The sequence below is a fragment of the Aphelocoma coerulescens genome, assembly GCF_041296385.1.
Source record: "Aphelocoma coerulescens isolate FSJ_1873_10779 chromosome Z unlocalized genomic scaffold, UR_Acoe_1.0 ChrZ, whole genome shotgun sequence".
NCBI classification, from domain to species: Eukaryota; Metazoa; Chordata; class Aves; order Passeriformes; family Corvidae; genus Aphelocoma; species Aphelocoma coerulescens.
The window spans coordinates 67,268,602-67,289,885 of record NW_027184085.1 but is presented as its reverse complement, the minus strand read 5'-3'; the positions used below and the strand labels follow the sequence as shown (position 1 = coordinate 67,289,885).

Genomic DNA, 21,284 nt, shown 5'->3' with positions numbered 1-21,284 from the left:
GAATAAATATTCCTGCCTTTGGAATGGCTAAAGCCAACAGAGAGCTGCTGGATTGCTGGCCTAGGGCTCATAGCCGGAACGGCTCAAAGGTCATTTATCTCTGTGCCCGGGATTTTAAAATATTTCAATTTTAAATCTTTTCATTTCTGTAATAATTTCTGAATTTCCTCTTCTTCAATAAATTACCAATTGTTGAGGACATTCAAGAGTTGTTTCTTTTTAATAACAGTTAGGTCATAACTTTATTACCCTGCAGGTGGCACTCGAGGGCCATCAGGGGTGACCGAGTGTCCCCTGCAGTGCCAAGGTCCGGCCAGGCCAGGCGCGGGGACCGGGCTGGCCACGCCCCTTTCCTCGTTGGCCACGCCCCTTTCCTCGCTGGCCACGCCCCTTTCCTCGTTGGCCACGCCCCTTTCCTCGTTGGCCACGCCCCTTTCGACCATCAACCGCCCCTTCGGCTCAGGCTCCGCCCCCACGCGCCCTCCGCAGCTCTCATTGGCCGCCGCCGTCCCCTCGCGCCCAGCGCCACCTCTCATTGGCTGCCGCCGTCGCCTCGTGCCGGCTGCGCTTTGCCATTGGCTGCGGGCGCCGCTGTTGTTGTTCGTGCTGTTCCTGGCAGCAGGAGCGGCCCGGGGCTCACCTGGCACCTCTCGTCCCCTCTCTTCGCCACTTAGCGCATCTTATCGCCTCTGGGCCCTTCTTAGCACCTCTCACCTCTTAGCTCTCTTCCCCTCCCACTCCTTACCATCTCTTGCCACCTGTCCCCTGTCCCCTGGCGCCGCTCTCTTGCCGCAGCTCGATCGTCGCTCGCTCGCTCGCTCCCTGCCCGGGCCATGTCACTGTGCGGCGGCCGCGGGCTGCCCGGGCTGGCGGCCATCTCCCCGCTGCCCTCGCCGGGCACGGCCCCGCTCACGCCGCTGGACAAGGCTGACCCGGCGGGCCCCGCCAGGTGAGGGGGTGGCCGAGGGCCAGCGGCTGGGAGGGGCTTTGGCCGCCCGCCGCACGCGGGACTGCCCCGACGGGACACGGCTGCTCCGCGCGGGGCTCGGCGGCGGGGCCGTGCCAAAGGGGGCTGGCACGCTTTGGGGATCCCCTGCTGCAGCTCCTGCCCCCGGCCCGGCAGGGCCACAAGGGGCGAGGCCCAAGCGGGCCGCTGACACTGCCCCGTCCTGACCGCCCGCAGGCACCGGGACACCCCGAAGCGGGGCCACGGGGGGCTGCCCCTGCCGCGGCTGTGGCACACGCCGTCCCCGCAGCCGCTGGCCTCGGACTGTGGCCGCCACTCGCTCTCTTGCCAGCCCCCGGATGCAGGTGAGGGATGCGGCTGCTCCGTCCCCGGGCGCTGCCCGGGCCTGGGCTCCTGCAGAGGGTGTTAGCCTAAGGGGACAGGGCTGTGGCGGGAGGGCTTGGCCGAGGGGCTGGCGAGGGGCTCGAGGCGGGGCAGCTGGTGGGGAGGGATGGGCGGGAGCCTAGAGCTGCGCTGGCCGGGGCGCAGCCGGGAAGCGCTGCGGTGACAGCCTGCTCCGGGGGACACGCGACATTCCATGGGCAGCGGTGCTCGCAGGGCCGTTGGCACCCGCCTGCTGGGGGACTCCGTGCCCGGCCCCGAAGTGCCCGGGGCCCCGGGCTGGGGGCAGGAGGCCGATCCCCGCAGCGGGGCTACTAGCCCAGTGCCTTGTTCCCGCAGGACTGGAGCCGGACTTCCCCACGCAGCAGAAGCCCGCGGCCGCGCAGGAAGAGTGAGCGGCCCCATGCCCGTGTCCTCCCGGGGACACCCCCTGTCCCTCCCCCGCGCAGCAGGGCCCGCTCTCAGCCTCGCTGGCGGCTGTGCAGCCAGCTGTGAGCCCCAGGCTGTGCCTGGGCGGTGGCAAGCTGGCCTGCTTGGGCGGCGACGTGGATGCCACCGCCACTGACCCCATCTCTGCTCTCCCCACAGCTCCCAGAGAACGATGCCGGCGTTCGGGAGAGCGCTCAAAGAGTAAGTGCAGGGGCTCTGTCCCTGCCGCAGGACATGAATGCCGGGCTGTCCCCGTGCCCAGGCTGTCCCTGTCCCACAGCCAAAAGCCAGGCTGTCCCCGTTCCCCCTGCTGGGGTCCCGCTCAGGCCGTTTCCTCAGTGCCTGGAGGTGGTTTTGCCCAGGTCCCTTGGGGGAGCTGTGACAGCCCCGGGGGCGGGGAGGCGTCTCACCCCACCCTGAGGGTCTGGGGGACAGAGGTGACAATGGCAGAGGGGTGGGACTCAGCGGCCCAGGCCACCTGCTGTCATTTGACCCTTTCCTCTGCCGGCTCTTGCAGCAGGAAGCTCCTTCGGCAGAGGATGCACGCGTTGCCGGTGAGTGCTGGAGGCTGCGCAGGGCTGAGCAGAGCGAGGCAGGATCCTGCCGAGTCCCTGGGCGAGCCGGGACGAGGAGGATGGAGGCAGGAGAGGGGGCAGGGCTGGTGCGCACCTCTCACCGCTGGCTGTCCCACAGGCGTGGCAGCGGGACGGCAGCCGCGTCCTGAAGGACATCTCGCAGCTGCAGGAGCGCAGGGACAGAGCGCGGCGGCGCCGCAGGGAGCCCGAGGATGAGGTGAGGGGGGCAGCGAGAGCTGGGGGGCAGGGAGGGGACAGAGGGGTGCTGACGCCGTGTCCCCCCCGCTGCAGGAGGGCTTTGTGGCCAAGAAGCTGCCGAGGCCGGGCCAGCGGAGCCATGGGGCCGCCAGGAGGGAGCCCCTTGCCGAGAGCCCCTGGGCCGCATCAGAGCTGCTGGTGAGAGAGGCTGGAGGGCTCGGGAGGGCAGCAGCGATGGGTGATGCCGGGGCTGCACGCGTGGGAGCTGCCGCTCCGAGCTGCCCGCGTGGCCTGGAGAGCTGCGGAGGTGGGAGATGGCCGGGCCGGGGGGTCACGGGGACAGCCCGTGCGTCTCCAAAGCTGGAAGGCACCGGCAGGTGGTGGATGGAGCTCGCCTATGGGATCCGTGCCTGTCTGCGGCTGGGAAGCAGCTGGCAGGACTTGTGCCCATTTCACGATCTCCTCTGCCTGTGCCCCAAGTCTCCCCAGCTGCTGCCCTGGCAGAGCGATGCCACCGTGCCCCAGGAGAAGGAGAACGTGGTGAGCACGCCGGTGATGAGCAAGGAGGAGGCAAAGCTGGTACGTGGGAGCCTTTGGGAAGTGGACAGAGCCCCACAATCCCCTGTTGGGGTCTCCACTGGGGCGTCTGGGGCCGCTGCTTGGTGAGCAGCAGCAGCCCAGAGACTGTGGGCTTGTCTTGGTCACGGGGAGCGGGAGCCTCGGCCGCTGCCCTGCTGGTGCTGGGGCTTGCCAGAGCGCCAGGCAGCAGCGCGGGCTCTCCCCACAGCGGCCGGGGAAGCGCAGCCAGTGCCGGCAGCTGTCCCGCTCGCCCTCGGAGCCGGGCAGTGTCGCCAGGCCCGTCCTGAAGCGGGGACAGCCCTCGGACAGCGACAGCCCTGTGGAGGCCAAGCGGCAGAGGAGGGTGGCCGGCAGCCCTGGCCAGGAGGCGTCGCTGGAGCCGGTGGGTGCTGGGGAAGGTGTGGGCTGAGAGCCAGCGTGTCCCTGGCGGGCCTGGGCCCCGGCCCGGCTCTGGCAGAGCCGCTGCTGACATCTGGGGGTGTCTCTGGCTGGTGCCTCGGCAGGGAGCGTGGCTGGAGCCTTCCCGCTCCACCCGGCATGAGGAGCTCGCGAACCTGCTGGCCAACGATGACCAGGAGCTCATCGGCGACTTCTCCAAGGTAGGGCCACGAAGATGGGGCAGGTGTGGGGGTGCCCCCATCATTCGGAACGGGGAGCATGGCTGGAGCCCCGCAGCGCTGTGAGAGCCCAAAGCGAACTGGTGGCCCATGCCTGGGGCCACGGGGCCTTGGGGCCGTGACTTGCCAGCCTGCAGCATCGCTGCGGTGCATGAAGAGCCCCATGGCCGCTCCTCTGCTCCAGCCGTGTGGCACAGCCCCGTCTATGTGGCCCTTGCCCTCCCGCGGGGGCACAGCTGGCCGCTCGGGGGCTTGTGGGCTGGGGCGACAGGTTGCAGGCCTGGGAGGTGTCCTTGGAATGGGGCTGAGCCCAGAGCCTGTCTGTTGCAGCCTCACCTCCTGCCGACGGTGGAGGGCAAGGAGCCGGGCCTGAAGTACATCTCCCCTGAGACGGTAAGGGGGCTGCAGCCCCTCCCCGGCCCCCCCGAGGGGCTGCCTGCCTGCTCTCGCCCTGTCCCCCGGCTGTCCCCCCCTTTGGTGACGCGCTCCCCCCGCAGCTGGCGGCGGTGCTGGCGGGGCACTTCAGCAGCAGCATCGAGAGCAGCCTCGTCGTGGACTGCCGCTATCCCTACGAGTACGAGGGGGGCCACGTCAAGGTCAGAAGCCCCTCGTGGCCCTGGGGCCGGGAGGAAGGGCGGGGTCCGAAGCACCCTCGGAGGTGCTGAGCCCACGGCGAGGGCTCGAGCAGCCCCCCCGGAGGGCACTGAGCCGCCCGGTGGGGTGGAGCAGCCCCTGGGCAGTGCCGAGCCACCCCCTGAAGGGCTGGTTCGCAGCTGCAAGGAGGAGGGTGACGGTGTCCCAGGACCGCGGGTGACGGTGCTGCTGGGGGAGGCTTGGGGGCAGCGTCCTTGAGTCGCTGCACAAAATGCAATGGGACACGGAGGGGGAAAAGGCGCCTTCTCTGCCTCGCCAGGGCGCTGTCAACCTGCCGCTGCAGCGGGACGTGGAGGAATCGCTGCTGGAGCAGCCCATCGTGCCCCTGGACTCCAGCAGGAGGGTGATCGTCATCTTCCACTGCGAGTTCTCTGTTGAGCGGGGGCCCAAAATGTGAGTGATGGCCCGGGGAGCCCGCTGGGCTCTGCCAGCCGCGGATCCCGGCACGGGGGTGATGCCGCGCGTTTTGTCCGTGGCACAGGTGCAAGTTCCTGCGGGAGAGGGATCGCCGCTGCCACGAGTACCCCCAGCTGCACTACCCCGAGCTGTACGTGCTGAAGGGCGGCTACCGGGAGTTCTTCCTCCAGTTCCCGGTGAGTGCCGTCCCCGTGTCCCCTCGGTGGCAGGCGGTCGGCGCCGAGAGGGAAGAAGTGGCGGGGGCACACAGCGGTGGCGAGGGGCAGCTGTGGCTCTGAGCATCCTCGCCGCCACGGGCGGGGATCTGCAGGGCCGGCGGCTGCTGTGCTGCGGGGGCTGACGGAGCCGTCCGTGGCTTGCAGAGCCACTGCGAGCCCCGGGACTATCGGCCCATGCTGCACTCCGCGTTCAAGGAGGAGCTGCGCAAGTTCCGCGGGCAGAGGCGGCTCCGCGAGCGCGGCCGGCGGGCGCTCTTCAGCCGCGGGCGGGACCTGTGAGCGCCCGGGGGTCTCTCAGCCCCGTCGGGGCAGCGCTGGAGCTGGGAACGGAGGAAGGCTTCCCTTGGCTGCGGATGCGCCTCGCCTGCTCGCTCGGGTTTGCTGCGATGGCTTTGGGGTGGTAGTTTTTGTTCAGAGTGGTTTTGAGTTTGTTCGTTGCAAATATTTTTGTGTTTGTTCGTTGTTGCAAATATTTTTTTGTTCGTTGTTCGAAATATTTTGTGTTTGTTTGTTGTTATAAATATTTTTGCGTTTGTTTGTTGTTCTAAATACTTTTGTGTTTGTTTCCGGTTAGGAATAGTTTTGTGTTCGTTGTTATCAATATTTCTGAGTGTCTCCGTTGTTAGGATTGTTCGCTGCAGTCTCTGTTAATAAAGTCCGATTGCAGGAGAACAAAGGCGTGTCCTGAGCTCTCGCTGCCCGCACCAGGCTGCTGCAGGGGTGGGAGCCCCCGATGCGGGGCTGGTGGGATGGCCAGGCCGGGCTGGAGGGCTCTGCCGGGGGTCTGGGGACAGGGGCAGCTGCTGGCAGGGGACAGGGCTGAGGTGCTGGCTTCCTTGTGGGGCGTGGTGACTTCCCCAGGGACACGTGGGCAAGCGTTGGCCCCGTGGCTGCTGTTCCTGCGTGCTGGGCTGGCAGCAGCATGGCCCCGGACCTCCACGGGACCCTCTTTCCTGAGCATGCTGGGCTTGCAGGCAGGACCCGTGGGACACTTGGGGTGGTGACATGGCACCCCTCTCCCTGGGACCCCCACAGCCAGGATCCTGTCTTTTCTTAGGGGGACTCCTGAACTTTGCAGCACCCCCAGGGCTGGCACAGCCGTTGCTGAGGGGAGCCCGGGCTCAGTAGGACTCGCAGAACTGTGGCAGCCCCGTTTTGGGGGTCAGGGCTCATCAGGACACTCAGGACCATCAACCCCCCAAATTCTGAGATCCTCCTGTAGTGATTACACCCCCTCTCCACGGGACCCCCGCGGTAATGACAGCCCTCTTGAGTGGGGCTGGGCTCATCAGGAGCCCCGGGGCTTTAACACCTCACCGCCCTGCCTGGGAGCCCCAAAGCCGTGTTATCTCTCTTTGTAGAGGGCTCTTCTGGCCTTTGCAGCACCCCCAGGGCTGGCACAATTCCTTTTTGGGGGACAGGGCTCGCTGGGAGGCCGAGGGATGTGGCACCTTGAAGGGGTGGGTGTCCTTAACACCAGGGTCCCCCATTCTCTCTCGGGCAAGTGGCCTCCCAGTGCCAAGTGCTTCAGTCACCCTTGGGGCACCCATCCTCCCCTCCACTTCCCTGCGTTCCTGATGAGCTGAAGTCACTCCTGGATGCCCCAGGGGGGCTTCTCCATGCCCTCCCTTCCCCAGCCAGGTGACAGGGGCCTGGTTATGGGTGTTGGGCCTGGCCTTTGCTTTGCTTTGTGCCCCACCAGAGAATCCATCTCTGGCCAAAATTGCCCTGGCTCCCGCCTGCACCTCCTTGGCCCCATATCCACATCCTGCTCCATCCCAAACTGCCAATGGGCTCCTGGATCAGCTCCTGCCTCACGGACAATCCTGGTTTGAAAGTCTGACAAGGAGCACTGGCACACACACGGGCAAAGAGGCGTGTCCTCTACTGAAGAAGACCTTGGGGGGGGGTGAGTAATCAGAGGACTTTGGGGTGCCAGGAAGGCCACACAGCTGAGTAGCTCAAGCAGAAAACAGCAACGCCAATGAGAAGTCACAAGAGCAAAACAGAGGACTGCACTGATGCCATGAAGATTTTTGCCTTTTCTTTTATACCCGTTATACCCTTTTACAACTTCTCTGTTCCTAGTGCTTTTTCCCCACAGTCTTGGACTTGCTTGTCAAGCTAAGAGACTAAACATTTTAGAAGCTTCGTAGCTAGGGATCAGTGTGCCCCAGAGCCCAAGGTCCTCTCCAGAACACATTCTGTAAAGCAAGATAGAACCAAACAGGGGAAGGTTCCTTGGGGAGGGGGGCTCACTTGAGCCTCTCATTGGGGAATCTTTGATAGTTATGCTAATTAGTAAAACCTATAATGTTATACCCAATGTTGGGGGAGAGGGGGACACAGAGAGTCTCGGCGGGGTGCATCTCGATGCATATGACCTGGACGTGTACACCTAAGAATCCTTAAAAACGAACACCAAGGTAAAATCCCTTTTCCCCTTCTAACCATGTATGACTCTTGATTTTAAGAGTGGAAAAGGCATCAGCACAAAATGGCAAAAACAAAGACCTTTCCTAAAATCACCCGCAATTTTATTCTTTGTCAAATAATCCCCTTGCAGCTCTTCAAATGTTTCAGGGCAGCAGTCGGCAGTGCTTGAATAGCATCAAAGGTCACGGGCGTGACACCCAGCTTTCTCAGAATTCCTGATTTCTATAGAAGTACAGGTATCTAGAAAAATACACGGAAATTCACCGTGAGCAGGAGGAAGTGGTGCTTTCTGCAGGCTCCTGTCAGAGCTCTTGGCCCTCCACAAAGGAACGGGGCGCCTTCCCAACACCCACAAAGTGGGTTTGGACTCCCTGGCCGGCTTTGATCTCCAGGTGGGAGAAAAGGGAGGCCCAGTCGAACACCTTTGGGATTAGTTCTAGGTTATGATTCTTTTTGCCCCCAGTCTTTAGCTCCGCTAAAGTTCCATCTGCTTTGGCACATCCATGAGGAAAGTGAGGCAGGTTGGAACCACCGAGGACATCAACACCAGGGACTCCATGTCGAGGGCACGTTTGAAGAGCAAAGAAATCAAGTGCCCTTAAGTAAAAGTGACAACCAGCTGATTTGGTTTCTTTGAAGTCCGGTACAGAAAGAAAAGTTTTCAGCAGGTGAACAAAGCAGGCTGTTCACAAGTGCCATTAGAAACCAGAAACTCCACCCATAAAAACCCAACCTGCAGGATTTCAACCCTGCTTTCTCGACAGTGGACGTGGCACTCAGTGCCATGGCCTGGTTCTCAGGGTGCTGTTAGGTCATAACTTTATTACCCTGCAGGTGACACTCGAGGGCCATCAGGGGTGACCGAGTGTCCCCTGCAGTGCCAAGGTCCGGCCAGGCCAGGCGCGGGGACCGGGCTGGCCACGCCCCTTTCCTCGTTGGCCACGCCCCTTTCCTCGTTAGCCACGCCCCTTTCCTCGTTGGCCACGCCCCTTTCGACCATCAACCGCCCCTTCGGCTCAGGCTCCGCCCCCACGCGCCCTCCGCAGCTCTCATTGGCCGCCGCCGTCCCCTCGCGCCCAGCGCCACCTCTCATTGGCTGCCGCCGTCGCCTCGTGCCGGCTGCGCTTTGCCATTGGCTGCGGGCGCCGCTGTTGTTGTTCGTGCTGTTCCTGGCAGCAGGAGCGGCCCGGGGCTCACCTGGCACCTCTCGTCCCCTCTCTTCGCCACTTAGCGCATCTTATCGCCTCTGGGCCCTTCTTAGCACCTCTCACCTCTTAGCTCTCTTCCCCTCCCACTCCTTACCATCTCTTGCCACCTGTCCCCTGTCCCCTGGCGCCGCTCTCTTGCCGCAGCTCGATCGTCGCTCGCTCGCTCGCTCCCTGCCCGGGCCATGTCACTGTGCGGCGGCCGCGGGCTGCCCGGGCTGGCGGCCATCTCCCCGCTGCCCTCGCCGGGCACGGCCCCGCTCACGCCGCTGGACAAGGCTGACCCGGCGGGCCCCGCCAGGTGAGGGGGTGGCCGAGGGCCAGCGGCTGGGAGGGGCTTTGGCCGCCCGCCGCACGCGGGACTGCCCCGACGGGACACGGCTGCTCCGCGCGGGGCTCGGCGGCGGGGCCGTGCCAAAGGGGGCTGGCACGCTTTGGGGATCCCCTGCTGCAGCTCCTGCCCCCGGCCCGGCAGGGCCACAAGGGGCGAGGCCCAAGCGGGCCGCTGACACTGCCCCGTCCTGACCGCCCGCAGGCACCGGGACACCCCGAAGCGGGGCCACGGGGGGCTGCCCCTGCCGCGGCTGTGGCACACGCCGTCCCCGCAGCCGCTGGCCTCGGACTGTGGCCGCCACTCGCTCTCTTGCCAGCCCCCGGATGCAGGTGAGGGATGCGGCTGCTCCGTCCCCGGGCGCTGCCCGGGCCTGGGCTCCTGCAGAGGGTGTTAGCCTAAGGGGACAGGGCTGTGGCGGGAGGGCTTGGCCGAGGGGCTGGCGAGGGGCTCGAGGCGGGGCAGCTGGTGGGGAGGGATGGGCGGGAGCCTAGAGCTGCGCTGGCCGGGGCGCAGCCGGGAAGCGCTGCGGTGACAGCCTGCTCCGGGGGACACGCGACATTCCATGGGCAGCGGTGCTCGCAGGGCCGTTGGCACCCGCCTGCTGGGGGACTCCGTGCCCGGCCCCGAAGTGCCCGGGGCCCCGGGCTGGGGGCAGGAGGCCGATCCCCGCAGCGGGGCTACTAGCCCAGTGCCTTGTTCCCGCAGGACTGGAGCCGGACTTCCCCACGCAGCAGAAGCCCGCGGCCGCGCAGGAAGAGTGAGCGGCCCCATGCCCGTGTCCTCCCGGGGACACCCCCTGTCCCTCCCCCGCGCAGCAGGGCCCGCTCTCAGCCTCGCTGGCGGCTGTGCAGCCAGCTGTGAGCCCCAGGCTGTGCCTGGGCGGTGGCAAGCTGGCCTGCTTGGGCGGCGACGTGGATGCCACCGCCACTGACCCCATCTCTGCTCTCCCCACAGCTCCCAGAGAACGATGCCGGCGTTCGCGAGAGCGCTCAAAGAGTAAGTGCAGGGGCTCTGTCCCTGCCGCAGGACATGAATGCCGGGCTGTCCCCGTGCCCAGGCTGTCCCTGTCCCACAGCCAAAAGCCAGGCTGTCCCCGTTCCCCCTGCTGGGGTCCCGCTCAGGCCGTTTCCTCAGTGCCTGGAGGTGGTTTTGCCCAGGTCCCTTGGGGGAGCTGTGACAGCCCCGGGGGCGGGGAGGCGTCTCACCCCACCCTGAGGGTCTGGGGGACAGAGGTGACAATGGCAGAGGGGTGGGACTCAGCGGCCCAGGCCACCTGCTGTCATTTGACCCTTTCCTCTGCCGGCTCTTGCAGCAGGAAGCTCCTTCGGCAGAGGATGCACGCGTTGCCGGTGAGTGCTGGAGGCTGCGCAGGGCTGAGCAGAGCGAGGCAGGATCCTGCCGAGTCCCTGGGCGAGCCGGGACGAGGAGGATGGAGGCAGGAGAGGGGGCAGGGCTGGTGCGCACCTCTCACCGCTGGCTGTCCCACAGGCGTGGCAGCGGGACGGCAGCCGCGTCCTGAAGGACATCTCGCAGCTGCAGGAGCGCAGGGACAGAGCGCGGCGGCGCCGCAGGGAGCCCGAGGATGAGGTGAGGGGGGCAGCGAGAGCTGGGGGGCAGGGAGGGGACAGAGGGGTGCTGACGCCGTGTCCCCCCCGCTGCAGGAGGGCTTTGTGGCCAAGAAGCTGCCGAGGCCGGGCCAGCGGAGCCATGGGGCCGCCAGGAGGGAGCCCCTTGCCGAGAGCCCCTGGGCCGCATCAGAGCTGCTGGTGAGAGAGGCTGGAGGGCTCGGGAGGGCAGCAGCGATGGGTGATGCCGGGGCTGCACGCGTGGGAGCTGCCGCTCCGAGCTGCCCGCGTGGCCTGGAGAGCTGCGGAGGTGGGAGATGGCCGGGCCGGGGGGTCACGGGGACAGCCCGTGCGTCTCCAAAGCTGGAAGGCACCGGCAGGTGGTGGATGGAGCTCGCCTATGGGATCCGTGCCTGCCTGCGGCTGGGAAGCAGCTGGCAGGACTTGTGCCCATTTCACGATCTCCTCTGCCTGTGCCCCAAGTCTCCCCAGCTGCTGCCCTGGCAGAGCGATGCCACCGTGCCCCAGGAGAAGGAGAACGTGGTGAGCACGCCGGTGATGAGCAAGGAGGAGGCAAAGCTGGTACGTGGGAGCCTTTGGGAAGTGGACAGAGCCCCACAATCCCCTCTTGGGGTCTCCACTGGGGCGTCTGGGGCCGCTGCTTGGTGAGCAGCAGCAGCCCAGAGACTGTGGGCTTGTCTTGGTCACGGGGAGCGGGAGCCTCGGCCGCTGCCCTGCTGGTGCTGGGGCTTGCCAGAGCGCCAGGCAGCAGCGCGGGCTCTCCCCACAGCGGCCGGGGAAGCGCAGCCAGTGCCGGCAGCTGTCCCGCTCGCCCTCGGAGCCGGGCAGTGTCGCCAGGCCCGTCCTGAAGCGGGGACAGCCCTCGGACAGCGACAGCCCTGTGGAGGCCAAGCGGCAGAGGAGGGTGGCCGGCAGCCCTGGCCAGGAGGCGTCGCTGGAGCCGGTGGGTGCTGGGGAAGGTGTGGGCTGAGAGCCAGCGTGTCCCTGGCGGGCCTGGGCCCCGGCCCGGCTCTGGCAGAGCCGCTGCTGACATCTGGGGGTGTCTCTGGCTGGTGCCTTGGCAGGGAGCGTGGCTGGAGCCTTCCCGCTCCACCCGGCATGAGGAGCTCGCGAACCTGCTGGCCAACGATGACCAGGAGCTCATCGGCGACTTCTCCAAGGTAGGGCCACGAAGATGGGGCAGGTGTGGGGGTGCCCCCATCATTCGGAACGGGGAGCATGGCTGGAGCCCCGCAGCGCTGTGAGAGCCCAAAGCGAACTGGTGGCCCATGCCTGGGGCCACGGGGCCTTGGGGCCGTGACTTGCCAGCCTGCAGCATCGCTGCGGTGCATGAAGAGCCCCATGGCCGCTCCTCTGCTCCAGCCGTGTGGCACAGCCCCGTCTATGTGGCCCTTGCCCTCCCGCGGGGGCACAGCTGGCCGCTCGGGGGCTTGTGGGCTGGGGCGACAGGTTGCAGGCCTGGGAGGTGTCCTTGGAATGGGGCTGAGCCCAGAGCCTGTCTGTTGCAGCCTCACCTCCTGCCGACGGTGGAGGGCAAGGAGCCGGGCCTGAAGTACATCTCCCCTGAGACGGTAAGGGGGCTGCAGCCCCTCCCCGGCCCCCCCGAGGGGCTGCCTGCCTGCTCTCGCCCTGTCCCCCGGCTGTCCCCCCCTTTGGTGACGCGCTCCCCCCGCAGCTGGCGGCGGTGCTGGCGGGGCACTTCAGCAGCAGCATCGAGAGCAGCCTCGTCGTGGACTGCCGCTATCCCTACGAGTACGAGGGGGGCCACGTCAAGGTCAGAAGCCCCTCGTGGCCCTGGGGCCGGGAGGAAGGGCGGGGTCCGAAGCACCCTCGGAGGTGCTGAGCCCACGGCGAGGGCTCGAGCAGCCCCCCCGGAGGGCACTGAGCCGCCCGGTGGGGTGGAGCAGCCCCTGGGCAGTGCCGAGCCACCCCCTGAAGGGCTGGTTCGCAGCTGCAAGGAGGAGGGTGACGGTGTCCCAGGACCGCGGGTGACGGTGCTGCTGGGGGAGGCTTGGGGGCAGCGTCCTTGAGTCGCTGCACAAAATGCAATGGGACACGGAGGGGGAAAAGGCGCCTTCTCTGCCTCGCCAGGGCGCTGTCAACCTGCCGCTGCAGCGGGACGTGGAGGAATCGCTGCTGGAGCAGCCCATCGTGCCCCTGGACTCCAGCAGGAGGGTGATCGTCATCTTCCACTGCGAGTTCTCTGTTGAGCGGGGGCCCAAAATGTGAGTGATGGCCCGGGGAGCCCGCTGGGCTCTGCCAGCCGCGGATCCCGGCACGGGGGTGATGCCGCGCGTTTTGTCCGTGGCACAGGTGCAAGTTCCTGCGGGAGAGGGATCGCCGCTGCCACGAGTACCCCCAGCTGCACTACCCCGAGCTGTACGTGCTGAAGGGCGGCTACCGGGAGTTCTTCCTCCAGTTCCCGGTGAGTGCCGTCCCCGTGTCCCCTCGGTGGCAGGCGGTCGGCGCCGAGAGGGAAGAAGTGGCGGGGGCACACAGCGGTGGCGAGGGGCAGCTGTGGCTCTGAGCATCCTCGCCGCCACGGGCGGGGATCTGCAGGGCCGGCGGCTGCTGTGCTGCGGGGGCTGACGGAGCCGTCCGTGGCTTGCAGAGCCACTGCGAGCCCCGGGACTATCGGCCCATGCTGCACTCCGCGTTCAAGGAGGAGCTGCGCAAGTTCCGCGGGCAGAGGCGGCTCCGCGAGCGCGGCCGGCGGGCGCTCTTCAGCCGCGGGCGGGACCTGTGAGCGCCCGGGGGTCTCTCAGCCCCGTCGGGGCAGCGCTGGAGCTGGGAACGGAGGAAGGCTTCCCTTGGCTGCGGATGCGCCTCGCCTGCTCGCTCGGGTTTGCTGCGATGGCTTTGGGGTGGTAGTTTTTGTTCAGAGTGGTTTTGAGTTTGTTCGTTGCAAATATTTTTGTGTTTGTTCGTTGTTGCAAATATTTTTTTGTTCGTTGTTCGAAATAATTTGTGTTTGTTTGTTGTTATAAATATTTTTGCGTTTGTTTGTTGTTCTAAATACTTTTGTGTTTGTTTCCGGTTAGGAATAGTTTTGTGTTCGTTGTTATCAATATTTCTGAGTGTCTCCGTTGTTAGGATTGTTCGCTGCAGTCTCTGTTAATAAAGTCCGATTGCAGGAGAACAAAGGCGTGTCCTGAGCTCTCGCTGCCCGCACCAGGCTGCTGCAGGGGTGGGAGCCCCCGATGCGGGGCTGGTGGGATGGCCAGGCCGGGCTGGAGGGCTCTGCCGGGGGTCTGGGGACAGGGGCAGCTGCTGGCAGGGGACAGGGCTGAGGTGCTGGCTTCCTTGTGGGGCGTGGTGACTTCCCCAGGGACACGTGGGCAAGCGTTGGCCCCGTGGCTGCTGTTCCTGCGTGCTGGGCTGGCAGCAGCATGGCCCCGGACCTCCACGGGACCCTCTTTCCTGAGCATGCTGGGCTTGCAGGCAGGACCCGTGGGACACTTGGGGTGGTGACATGGCACCCCTCTCCCTGGGACCCCCACAGCCAGGATCCTGTCTTTTCTTAGGGGGACTCCTGAACTTTGCAGCACCCCCAGGGCTGGCACAGCCGTTGCTGAGGGGAGCCCGGGCTCAGTAGGACTCGCAGAACTGTGGCAGCCCCGTTTTGGGGGTCAGGGCTCATCAGGACACTCAGGACCATCAACCCCCCAAATTCTGAGATCCTCCTGTAGTGATTACACCCCCTCTCCACGGGACCCCCGCGGTAATGACAGCCCTCTTGAGTGGGGCTGGGCTCATCAGGAGCCCCGGGGCTTTAACACCTCACCGCCCTGCCTGGGAGCCCCAAAGCCGTGTTATCTCTCTTTGTAGAGGGCTCTTCTGGCCTTTGCAGCACCCCCAGGGCTGGCACAATTCCTTTTTGGGGGACAGGGCTCGCTGGGAGGCCGAGGGATGTGGCACCTTGAAGGGGTGGGTGTCCTTAACACCAGGGTCCCCCATTCTCTCTCGGGCAAGTGGCCTCCCAGTGCCAAGTGCTTCAGTCACCCTTGGGGCACCCATCCTCCCCTCCACTTCCCTGTGTTCCTGATGAGCTGAAGTCACTCCTGGATGCCCCAGGGGGGCTTCTCCATGCCCTCCCTTCCCCAGCCAGGTGACAGGGGCCTGGTTATGGGTGTTGGGCCTGGCCTTTGCTTTGCTTTGTGCCCCACCAGAGAATCCATCTCTGGCCAAAATTGCCCTGGCTCCCGCCTGCACCTCCTTGGCCCCATATCCACATCCTGCTCCATCCCAAACTGCCAATGGGCTCCTGGATCAGCTCCTGCCTCACGGACAATCCTGGTTTGAAAGTCTGACAAGGAGCACTGGCACACACACGGGCAAAGAGGCGTGTCCTCTACTGAAGAAGACCTTGGGGGGCGGTGAGTAATCAGAGGACTTTGGGGTGCCAGGAAGGCCACACAGCTGAGTAGCTCAAGCAGAAAACAGCAACGCCAATGAGAAGTCACAAGAGCAAAACAGAGGACTGCACTGATGCCATGAAGATTTTTGCCTTTTCTTTTATACCCGTTATACCCTTTTACAACTTCTCTGTTCCTAGTGCTTTTTCCCCACAGTCTTGGACTTGCTTGTCAAGCTAAGAGACTAAACATTTTAGAAGCTTCGTAGCTAGGGATCAGTGTGCCCCAGAGCCCAAGGTCCTCTCCAGAACACATTCTGTAAAGCAAGATAGAACCAAACAGGGGAAGGTTCCTTGGGGAGGGGGGCTCACTTGAGCCTCTCATTGGGGAATCTTTGATAGTTATGCTAATTAGTAAAACCTATAATGTTATACCCAATGTTGGGGGAGAGGGGGACACAGAGAGTCTCGGCGGGGTGCATCTCGATGCATATGACCTGGACGTGTACACCTAAGAATCCTTAAAAACGAACACCAAGGTAAAATCCCTTTTCCCCTTCTAACCATGTATGACTCTTGATTTTAAGAGTGGAAAAGGCATCAGCACAAAATGGCAAAAACAAAGACCTTTCCTAAAATCACCCGCAATTTTATTCTTTGTCAAATAATCCCCTTGCAGCTCTTCAAATGTTTCAGGGCAGCAGTCGGCAGTGCTTGAATAGCATCAAAGGTCACGGGCGTGACACCCAGCTTTCTCAGAATTCCTGATTTCTATAGAAGTACAGGTATCTAGAAAAATACACGGAAATTCACCGTGAGCAGGAGGAAGTGGTGCTTTCTGCAGGCTCCTGTCAGAGCTCTTGGCCCTCCACAAAGGAACGGGGCGCCTTCCCAACACCCACAAAGTGGGTTTGGACTCCCTGGCCGGCTTTGATCTCCAGGTGGGAGAAAAGGGAGGCCCAGTCGAACACCTTTGGGATTAGTTCTAGGTTATGATTCTTTTTGCCCCCAGTCTTTAGCTCCGCTAAAGTTCCATCTGCTTTGGCACATCCATGAGGAAAGTGAGGCAGGTTGGAACCACCGAGGACATCAACACCAGGGACTCCATGTCGAGGGCACGTTTGAAGAGCAAAGAAATCAAGTGCCCTTAAGTAAAAGTGACAACCAGCTGATTTGGTTTCTTTGAAGTCCGGTACAGAAAGAAAAGTTTTCAGCAGGTGAACAAAGCAGGCTGTTCACAAGTGCCATTAGAAACCAGAAACTCCACCCATAAAAACCCAACCTGCAGGATTTCAACCCTGCTTTCTCGACAGTGGACGTGGCACTCAGTGCCATGGCCTGGTTCTCAGGGTGCTGTTAGGTCATAACTTTATTACCCTGCAGGTGACACTCGAGGGCCATCAGGGGTGACCGAGTGTCCCCTGCAGTGCCAAGGTCCGGCCAGGCCAGGCGCGGGGACCGGGCTGGCCACGCCCCTTTCCTCGTTGGCCACGCCCCTTTCCTCGTTAGCCACGCCCCTTTCCTCGTTGGCCACGCCCCTTTCGACCATCAACCGCCCCTTCGGCTCAGGCTCCGCCCCCACGCGCCCTCCGCAGCTCTCATTGGCCGCCGCCGTCCCCTCGCGCCCAGCGCCACCTCTCATTGGCTGCCGCCGTCGCCTCGTGCCGGCTGCGCTTTGCCATTGGCTGCGGGCGCCGCTGTTGTTGTTCGTGCTGTTCCTGGCAGCAGGAGCGGCCCGGGGCTCACCTGGCACCTCTCGTCCCCTCTCTTCGCCACTTAGCGCATCTTATCGCCTCTGGGCCCTTCTTAGCACCTCTCACCTCTTAGCTCTCTTCCCCTCCCACTCCTTACCATCTCTTGCCACCTGTCCCCTGTCCCCTGGCGCCGCTCTCTTGCCGCAGCTCGATCGTCGCTCGCTCGCTCGCTCCCTGCCCGGGCCATGTCACTGTGCGGCGGCCGCGGGCTGCCCGGGCTGGCGGCCATCTCCCCGCTGCCCTCGCCGGGCACGGCCCCGCTCACGCCGCTGGACAAGGCTGACCCGGCGGGCCCCGCCAGGTGAGGGGGTGGCCGAGGGCCAGCGGCTGGGAGGGGCTTTGGCCGCCCGCCGCACGCGGGACTGCCCCGACGGGACACGGCTGCTCCGCGCGGGGCTCGGCGGCGGGGCCGTGCCAAAGGGGGCTGGCACGCTTTGGGGATCCCCTGCTGCAGCTCCTGCCCCCGGCCCGGCAGGGCCACAAGGGGCGAGGCCCAAGCGGGCCGCTGACACTGCCCCGTCCTGACCGCCCGCAGGCACCGGGACACCCCGAAGCGGGGCCACGGGGGGCTGCCCCTGCCGCGGCTGTGGCACACGCCGTCCCCGCAGCCGCTGGCCTCGGACTGTGGCCGCCACTCGCTCTCTTGCCAGCCCCCGGATGCAGGTGAGGGATGCGGCTGCTCCGTCCCCGGGCGCTGCCCGGGCCTGGGCTCCTGCAGAGGGTGTTAGCCTAAGGGGACAGGGCTGTGGCGGGAGGGCTTGGCCGAGGGGCTGGCGAGGGGCTCGAGGCGGGGCAGCTGGTGGGGAGGGATGGGCGGGAGCCTAGAGCTGCGCTGGCCGGGGCGCAGCCGGGAAGCGCTGCGGTGACAGCCTGCTCCGGGGGACACGCGACATTCCATGGGCAGCGGTGCTCGCAGGGCCGTTGGCACCCGCCTGCTGGGGGACTCCGTGCCCGGCCCCGAAGTGCCCGGGGCCCCGGGCTGGGGGCAGGAGGCCGATCCCCGCAGCGGGGCTACTAGCCCAGTGCCTTGTTCCCGCAGGACTGGAGCCGGACTTCCCCACGCAGCAGAAGCCCGCGGCCGCGCAGGAAGAGTGAGCGGCCCCATGCCCGTGTCCTCCCGGGGACACCCCCTGTCCCTCCCCCGCGCAGCAGGGCCCGCTCTCAGCCTCGCTGGCGGCTGTGCAGCCAGCTGTGAGCCCCAGGCTGTGCCTGGGCGGTGGCAAGCTGGCCTGCTTGGGCGGCGACGTGGATGCCACCGCCACTGACCCCATCTCTGCTCTCCCCACAGCTCCCAGAGAACGATGCCGGCGTTCGCGAGAGCGCTCAAAGAGTAAGTGCAGGGGCTCTGTCCCTGCCGCAGGACATGAATGCCGGGCTGTCCCCGTGCCCAGGCTGTCCCTGTCCCACAGCCAAAAGCCAGGCTGTCCCCGTTCCCCCTGCTGGGGTCCCGCTCAGGCCGTTTCCTCAGTGCCTGGAGGTGGTTTTGCCCAGGTCCCTTGGGGGAGCTGTGACAGCCCCGGGGGCGGGGAGGCGTCTCACCCCACCCTGAGGGTCTGGGGGACAGAGGTGACAATGGCAGAGGGGTGGGACTCAGCGGCCCAGGCCACCTGCTGTCATTTGACCCTTTCCTCTGCCGGCTCTTGCAGCAGGAAGCTCCTTCGGCAGAGGATGCACGCGTTGCCGGTGAGTGCTGGAGGCTGCGCAGGGCTGAGCAGAGCGAGGCAGGATCCTGCCGAGTCCCTGGGCGAGCCGGGACGAGGAGGATGGAGGCAGGAGAGGGGGCAGGGCTGGTGCGCACCTCTCACCGCTGGCTGTCCCACAGGCGTGGCAGCGGGACGGCAGCCGCGTCCTGAAGGACATCTCGCAGCTGCAGGAGCGCAGGGACAGAGCGCGGCGGCGCCGCAGGGAGCCCGAGGATGAGGTGAGGGGGGCAGCGAGAGCTGGGGGGCAGGGAGGGGACAGAGGGGTGCTGACGCCGTGTCCCCCCCGCTGCAGGAGGGCTTTGTGGCCAAGAAGCTGCCGAGGCCGGGCCAGCGGAGCCATGGGGCCGCCAGGAGGGAGCCCCTTGCCGAGAGCCCCTGGGCCGCATCAGAGCTGCTGGTGAGAGAGGCTGGAGGGCTCGGGAGGGCAGCAGCGATGGGTGATGCCGGGGCTGCACGCGTGGGAGCTGCCGCTCCGAGCTGCCCGCGTGGCCTGGAGAGCTGCGGAGGTGGGAGATGGCCGGGCCGGGGGGTCACGGGGACAGCCCGTGCGTCTCCAAAGCTGGAAGGCACCGGCAGGTGGTGGATGGAGCTCGCCTATGGGATCCGTGCCTGCCTGCGGCTGGGAAGCAGCTGGCAGGACTTGTGCCCATTTCACGATCTCCTCTGCCTGTGCCCCAAGTCTCCCCAGCTGCTGCCCTGGCAGAGCGATGCCACCGTGCCCCAGGAGAAGGAGAACGTGGTGAGCACGCCGGTGATGAGCAAGGAGGAGGCAAAGCTGGTACGTGGGAGCCTTTGGGAAGTGGACAGAGCCCCACAATCCCCTGTTGGGGTCTCCACTGGGGCGTCTGGGGCCGCTGCTTGGTGAGCAGCAGCAGCCCAGAGACTGTGGGCTTGTCTTGGTCACGGGGAGCGGGAGCCTCGGCCGCTGCCCTGCTGGTGCTGGGGCTTGCCAGAGCGCCAGGCAGCAGCGCGGGCTCTCCCCACAGCGGCCGGGGAAGCGCAGCCAGTGCCGGCAGCTGTCCCGCTCGCCCTCGGAGCCGGGCAGTGTCGCCAGGCCCGTCCTGAAGCGGGGACAGCCCTCGGACAGCGACAGCCCTGTGGAGGCCAAGCGGCAGAGGAGGGTGGCCGGCAGCCCTGGCCAGGAGGCGTCGCTGGAGCCGGTGGGTGCTGGGGAAGGTGTGGGCTGAGAGCCAGCGTGTCCCTGGCGGGCCTGGGCCCCGGCCCGGCTCTGGCAGAGCCGCTGCTGACATCTGGGGGTGTCTCTGGCTGGTGCCTTGGCAGGGAGCGTGGCTGGAGCCTTCCCGCTCCACCCGGCATGAGGAGCTCGCGAACCTGCTGGCCAACGATGACCAGGAGCTCATCGGCGACTTCTCCAAGGTAGGGCCACGAAGATGGGGCAGGTGTGGGGGTGCCCCCATCATTCGGAACGGGGAGCATGGCTGGAGCCCCGCAGCGCTGTGAGAGCCCAAAGCGAACTGGTGGCCCATGCCTGGGGCCACGGGGCCTTGGGGCCGTGACTTGCCAGCCTGCAGCATCGCTGCGGTGCATGAAGAGCCCCATGGCCGCTCCTCTGCTCCAGCCGTGTGGCACAGCCCCGTCTATGTGGCCCTTGCCCTCCCGCGGGGGCACAGCTGGCCGCTCGGGGGCTTGTGGGCTGGGGCGACAGGTTGCAGGCCTGGGAGGTGTCCTTGGAATGGGGCTGAGCCCAGAGCCTGTCTGTTGCAGCCTCACCTCCTGCCGACGGTGGAGGGCAAGGAGCCGGGCCTGAAGTACATCTCCCCTGAGACGGTAAGGGGGCTGCAGCCCCTCCCCGGCCCCCCCGAGGGGCTGCCTGCCTGCTCTCGCCCTGTCCCCCGGCTGTCCCCCCCTTTGGTGACGCGCTCCCCCCGCAGCTGGCGGCGGTGCTGGCGGGGCACTTCAGCAGCAGCATCGAGAGCAGCCTCGTCGTGGACTGCCGCTATCCCTACGAGTACGAGGGGGGCCACGTCAAGGTCAGAAGCCCCTCGTGGCCCTGGGGCCGGGAGGAAGGGCGGGGTCCGAAGCACCCTCGGAGGTGCTGAGCCCACGGCGAGGGCTCGAGCAGCCCCCCCGGAGGGCACTGAGCCGCCCGGTGGGGTGGAGCAGCCCCTGGGCAGTGCCGAGCCACCCCCTGAAGGGCTGGTTCGCAGCTGCAAGGAGGAGGGTGACGGTGTCCCAGGACCGCGGGTGACGGTGCTGCTGGGGGAGGCTTGGGGGCAGCGTCCTTGAGTCGCTGCACAAAATGCAATGGGACACGGAGGGGGAAAAGGCGCCTTCTCTGCCTCGCCAGGGCGCTGTCAACCTGCCGCTGCAGCGGGACGTGGAGGAATCGCTGCTGGAGCAGCCCATCGTGCCCCTGGACTCCAGCAGGAGGGTGATCGTCATCTTCCACTGCGAGTTCTCTGTTGAGCGGGGGCCCAAAATGTGAGTGATGGCCCGGGGAGCCCGCTGGGCTCTGCCAGCCGCGGATCCCGGCACGGGGGTGATGCCGCGCGTTTTGTCCGTGGCACAGGTGCAAGTTCCTGCGGGAGAGGGATCGCCGCTGCCACGAGTACCCCCAGCTGCACTACCCCGAGCTGTACGTGCTGAAGGGCGGCTACCGGGAGTTCTTCCTCCAGTTCCCGGTGAGTGCCGTCCCCGTGTCCCCTCGGTGGCAGGCGGTCGGCGCCGAGAGGGAAGAAGTGGCGGGGGCACACAGCGGTGGCGAGGGGCAGCTGTGGCTCTGAGCATCCTCGCCGCCACGGGCGGGGATCTGCAGGGCCGGCGGCTGCTGTGCTGCGGGGGCTGACGGAGCCGTCCGTGGCTTGCAGAGCCACTGCGAGCCCCGGGACTATCGGCCCATGCTGCACTCCGCGTTCA

General features: G+C 65.8%; 1 protein-coding gene across 1 annotated transcript; it reads left to right on the top strand.

Moving 5' to 3' along the window:
- The first annotated feature begins 833 nt into the window (after positions 1–833).
- LOC138103244 (M-phase inducer phosphatase 2-like) lies at positions 834–5,314 on the top strand. Its single transcript, XM_069001415.1, has 14 exons — positions 834–949; positions 1,184–1,311; positions 1,688–1,739; positions 1,937–1,978; positions 2,295–2,331; positions 2,471–2,569; positions 2,644–3,129; positions 3,338–3,511; positions 3,633–3,728; positions 4,077–4,139; positions 4,244–4,342; positions 4,660–4,793; positions 4,882–4,993; positions 5,180–5,314. The coding sequence occupies exons 1-14, from the start codon at positions 834–836 to the stop codon at positions 5,312–5,314; spliced, it is 1,773 nt and encodes a 590-aa protein (XP_068857516.1).
- The last annotated feature ends 15,970 nt before the right edge of the window (positions 5,315–21,284 follow it).